We start from the raw sequence: 5,806 nt of genomic DNA, 5'->3' as shown, positions 1-5,806 counted from the left end.
TTAACCTGCAACCAAATCTGCAGCTCCATACAGCAATGTTACGACTTAGATTATATCTTATAACTCATAACTCTTATGTTAGCTGCCCTCAGTAGCATACTGTCTGAAATATTCCACAGCTGCAATAATTCTTTAAGTGTTATTTTTTTCCTTGGTATTCTAATTTCACCGAAGTTTACTAAACTCAACAAACTTAATATTACTTACCGGGACATTTATTCTGTCCTCATTTTCTTTCACCGAAAAATTGTTACCTGCAGTGCCATCTTTCGTGCTTGGCTCTCCTACCTTTGCTAACGTGATGCGCATAGCGCAGAAGCCGATGCTGCATTCACTTACACTCGGATATCTGAGCGTCACCGTGAAAACAATCGGACATTTGATATTTGATTGAATTTTATTGTTTTGCCTTTGGGGTGGCACCTGGGGTGGCCAGTCTGGTTGGGGGGGTGGCCTGTGCCCCCCCAGGCCACCCCGCTGGACACGCCATTGCTGCTTGTGCCGTGATGTTCAGGACTGCAAACCGAGCAGCATCACTGACTTTTGTGTTTGTGGATACATGACTGACTTTAATTATCCACAAAATCATCACATCTCTGTGAGATTAAAGTCAACTATTGAACGGCGTATATTTAAAAGTAAAGGCTTTAAAACCAAGTTAGTACAAACATCGCTAACGTCACATAACTCTGCCGACATGTGGCCAACAGTAATGTTTTAATGTTCTTCATTATTAAACATTTGCACATAAATAAGTGACATAATATTCAGTACTTGCTTCTGAAAGTTTACTCTTCGGCGGCTCCGCTTCCACCGTTTTTTTCGGCAAAATTATCCACACGCACAGCCGCGCTATGAAATCTGGGATATGTTGGGCCATGAAGGCTACACCGCCACATCCTTAAAATTCAGGGAAATGAAGGACGCATTTGAGGGCCGCATTTCGAGCAGCCTTTGAACTGGGACAGCCTTCATCGCGCCGCTGTGACGTAATCGGCCTGAATTGGGATACAGCCCAAATCCGGTCATTGGTCCTTCCTGACTTGTGTAGTTACTAGGTAACAAAAGCTCAACACTGTCCCTAGCGTCCTGGAGCACTTCCGTTGTGTTTTGGAATTTGCAAGTGTTTTGGAGTTTGTTTACCACACGAATAATAATTGCAGTAATGCTGGAGTGCTACATTTGCGTTGAGTGAGAAAAAAAAATGTTTAAGCTTAAAGAGGGGCTTGAATTTTTTTTTTGAGTTTACAAATGCGCAAGTGCAAAAATGTACTCCCCCTACCCCCAGTGCCCCAACAAACTCATTCATTTTGTGTTCAGAATCAGCTGGTTCAGAATAATTTTAAATTTACACAAAGAAAATCAAATTAATTTGGTATTTTTTAATTACATTTATGAACAACTAACAAAATTTGTATGTGTTCTTTGAAAGAAGGACCTGAATCTGTTTTTTGAGTGCAATTATACCCTGGACCCTACAGAGTTAAGCATTTTTTTAGAGTAACGTAAAGTAACATAACGTAATAGTTATTTTTCAAGTAATTAATTACTTTTAGAATGTTGTAACCCAGTTACTTTTTTGAAGAAGTAACTAGTAACTATAATTAATTACTTTTTCAAAATAACTTGCCCAACACTTCTAATGACATCATAAACCTCTGACTTATGTTACATTAAAGAGACACCACACCATTGTGACTGTTGCAGCAGGATCAGTGGCACAGGGGTTAATCACAGAATTGAAAATGATAAAAAAGAACTCTGGGCTTGTGACTGTAACCCTGAAGGACCTGACAAGACTCAGGATGGTCAATTTTAGCTTTTTTAACTTTGAGGTTCGGCACTTTGCAGTGCACTCTGCTCCAACCCTCCGCTGTAGCCGCTCCTCCCTTCTCTCCGGCCCAGCCACTACTGAAATAGGGAAAGTATTAGTGATGGGATTTACGGCTCTTTTTAGAGAACTGGCTCTTTCGGCTCGGCTCACTAAAAAGAACCGGATCTTTCGGCTCCGAACCGGCTCTTCAGGTTGTTTTGTTGCTGTAATTAATTAATTATCAACAACAATATAAAATTATGCACAAAAGGAATTGGTAATGTAAAAAGAAACGTGGTTTTCTTTATATATGTTTATATATAAATATTTATGGGGGCCCCTAGAGATGAAACATGTATTAATACACAAACACTCATATATATATTCAAATAATTAAAAAAAAAAACTTCATTAATCTGTTACTACCACACCCCCAGTCCGATTGTTGGTACTTCCTGACTTGTGTAGCCACGAGGTAACAAAAGCTCAACACAGCCCCTAGCATCCTGGAGCACTTCTGTTGTGTTTTGGAGTTTGTACGTGCTTTGTCTCTAAGGGACACTGTAAATATACTTTTTATGTATTCACTCCACATAAAATGTAATAAATAAATTCTAAAATACAAAAACACATTTCAACTTTTAACTACTTAAATTTTCAGCTTTTTCCTTTTAAACAAATGAAAGTGAAACAACACAAAACACTGCAAACCACAACACAATAAAATATAACTTATAAAATATAAGCCAAACTGACATCTGTCCGACAGCCAAACCCATCTGTTCTCTGATTGGATTGTTACATTTGTGATTGACATGACATTGACCAATCAGATGAAAGGAAGAAAAATAGGGTCAAAATTCGTACTTGTAACTTGCAGGGGTTTTTTTTGGCTAAGTCCACACACAAATCTTTTTTACACACACACAAATTTTTTTTACACATACAAAACCGATTTACAAGTACAAAATATTTATGACCACATTTTGAGCCAATAAATGCAGCTAATATGTCCTCTTTTAAGGCAGGAGCTTCCACCTCCGCTCTGCTGCGTCTGGGGCACCAGAGCCGGAGTAGAGAAGAGCTGGAACAAACCATTTTGGGAGGGGGGGATTATCTATTTCTGTTGTTAAAATGTTCCATCTCAATTACGTACTGTATGCTTTTTATATTTTAGTAGTGTGTCCCACAAACAGCAAATATTGTCAAAAAAGTAAGAAATCTTTGGGGGTGCTTTGATTCATTTTGGGGGGTGCTGAAGCACCAAAAATGGGCTAAAATCGCCCCTGGATGTAAGCATCATCATCTCATTAAATTATCCTTTTGAATATTTATTGAGTGTAAACCCTCCAAAGAGCATTCTTTCACCACCAAAATTTAATCACTTCATCTCCATATAATGTGAAAAATATAATAAAATATTATACTTTATGAAAATAAAGGAAAATAGGTAGTTTTTTACAAATGTATTATTTAACCCGTCCTGCAGCACAAGGCTGTACGATGTTTTCATTTTTTTTGAAGAAACTCAGATATGTTATATGTTTCTAAAATATAGTTTTGTCTTAACTTAATGATAAAAACATTACAGTTTTATTTATTATTCTTTATTTCATTTCATTTATTTCACTTTTATCTTAACACATTTAAGTATTTGATTTTTTTAGTTCAACCAAAAGGAAAAAAGACTTTTATTCCTTACATTCATTTTTAAAGAGACTCATTTTAGGCATCTTTAGCCCTTTTTGCAGGTTCTTCTCCAGGTCCTCCAAGGACATCTCCATCACATCATGGCCATCTTCTGTGTTTTTTTTCACAATGTCATCTTTACTGTTGGGATCATTTCTTCCCACTGCAGCAAAAGTAGGAAAGTAATTCTGCAGTCCAGCTGTGAACGTTGGGCAGCAGTAAGCAGTCCAAAAGTACTCAGGAACAGTCACCCTGTTATTGATCTTGGGTTCATCTTTCTCATAAGGCATGACTCCAGTGATAACATACATTTTTGATGTGCAGACTTTAAGTCTTTCTGCCATCCTTTCTTCCAGATTGTTCCAGGGGCCGTTATTGAACTTTTCCATTTGAGGAACAATATTTGTCAGGGTGAAGGTAGCCTTTTTGTCTTCTTCTGTCTGTTGGTGACCACTGGGGGCGAGGTGGCCTCTGGTATAACCAGAGTGTTCATAGTCTTCATTGACTGCCTGGCTGTTCTTCACATTTTGGTCAGGATCTCTTTGGTACTCCATTCCTGTGTTGAATTCGTCTGATACCAGCTGAATGACAACAAAGACAGACTTTTTATTTCTTTAGAAGCTACAAAGATTATTTATCATTCTTCATACTGTGTGTGCAAATAGTCTTTCAGTGTGAGTTTGTGGGAATGTGTAACACTGAGAGATTACTGTCATACTGCACAGTCATGTCATTTTGAAATGTGAGAGAGCAAATAAAATCCTACAGACTTTTTTAACCATCGTTTTATTAAAGATCATCTAATTTTGTGTATGTTTTCTTCTTTATCTTGTCCTGTTATTTATTCAGTTATACTTGTGTTATTTAAGTTATTACATTATATGTGGTATAGTATGACGATATCTAAGGCAGGACAGGCAGGAGGAAAATAACTGCTTTAAATGTGTTGCATATTGTTTGAGGTGATGGAGAACAATGTGGCAGTAAAATGCAGAGAATACACACTTCAACAAACAGTTAACATCCAAACGAGCGATTCCTTCACATTGTAACTATTGTTCTTCATCCTCTCTAAGAAAACCATCTTTAAAATATACCGTATCAGTCAAAAGAGAGCAGTTCAAATACATGACTGTCTTTGAACATCACACAGTGATATTTTACATAGCTTACCCGTGGTTCAATCATCCAGTTTATATTGTTGGGCCTAGATCCCTCTCCAGGACTGAGTATATACGCAGAGAACAATGGTATACGACGGTTTCTGTCATACAGGGTGGCAAAGTGGTATTGACTTTCATAGTACTGACATAATGCCTGGTAGCCGTCTCCACTGATGCCCTGTGGTATCGTTTCTGCGTAGAAAAATTCAATGCATGGTTTAAAGTCAGTAGTGATCTCTCCATAGAAGAGAACACTGATAAACCTGAACAGTGATGAAAAAAAAACCCATCCTTCCTTTGAGACAGCTCTCACAGCAAAGTAGAAGGTAGACTGAACCTTTCTCCTGAAAATGAGGGTTGGAGTTAAATACTGTCAGCCTCTGGGTGGTGGCAGTGATGGTGGGTGGTGGCAGTGATGGTGGCTGGTACTAATGCAGATACCAAACACAGGCTGCTGTTTAACAAAGGACAGGGCACTTGATTATCCAAAGTTTTTATCCTACAGTGTCTATAAATTTATGACAGTGTCATGTGTACGCATTGTAACATAATGTTTTACATACAATCTTAAAGAATATGCAAACCATTTTAACTGTACGCCCAGCGAACTAGTACTGACCTCTGACACATAGTTGCACCTGGTTGCAACTGAATGCAGAAAGCATTCAGACTTTTGAAACACACACGCATAAATATATATAAACAACATTTTTTTCTATCTGGCTGCTTATTGTATTATGCAAATCATATCTGCTGAATAAGAAAATCAACTAATAAAATACATGCGGATTTTACATAAACCTAAACTCAGGTGACAGTGTGGTGACCTGCGCCTATTCAAACGTTTTCTTATTTGCATGCACACGACCTGAGTGAGTGAATGAGTGTGTGTGGGGCCCCATACTCAGCTGAAAACAAACGGAGACAGAGCCTCCTGTTCAGTGGCCTCCAGACTCTGGAACTTTTCTCTCTTCCTTTCGATTTGAGACTCTGTGATCTCTTTAAAAAATGAGTTAAAAACAAATGTTTTAAATCTTCTTTCTATTAATTTTGCTTGTTTTTTTTTCATTGTTGGGTCTTGTGAAGCTTACTAACTTACTTAATATATACAGTCTACTATACAGTTTAAAGTGTCATATCA

The 5,806-nt window shown here is 37.7% G+C and overlaps 1 protein-coding gene across 1 annotated transcript; it reads right to left on the bottom strand.

Annotated features, from left to right (window-relative positions):
* Positions 1-3,504: 3,504 nt before the first annotated feature.
* On the bottom strand, positions 3,505-5,295 carry LOC146632946 (endonuclease domain-containing 1 protein-like). The gene is made up of 3 exons (XM_085352883.1): positions 5,285-5,295; positions 4,676-4,928; positions 3,505-4,083 (listed from the first exon to the last, which is right to left on the bottom strand). Exons 1-3 carry the CDS (start codon positions 5,293-5,295, stop codon positions 3,505-3,507), a joined length of 843 nt encoding a protein of 280 aa, XP_085209009.1.
* Positions 5,296-5,806: the final 511 nt, after the last annotated feature.

This window comes from Diplotaxodon limnothrissa, linkage group LG4 (assembly GCF_057381915.1).
Source record: "Diplotaxodon limnothrissa isolate DT_005_m linkage group LG4, D_limnothrissa_male_GT1.1, whole genome shotgun sequence".
Taxonomy (NCBI): domain Eukaryota; kingdom Metazoa; phylum Chordata; class Actinopteri; order Cichliformes; family Cichlidae; genus Diplotaxodon; species Diplotaxodon limnothrissa.
Note: the sequence above shows the minus strand (reverse complement) of the source record. Positions and strands in the feature narration are given on the sequence as shown.

Excerpts from the sequence above, each read along its gene's own strand:
- LOC146632946 (XM_085352883.1), bottom strand. Across the intron at positions 4,084-4,675 it reads ACTGGATGATTGAACCACGG|CTGGTATCAGACGAATTCAA; the intron begins GTAAGCTATGTA and ends GTTGTCATTCAG.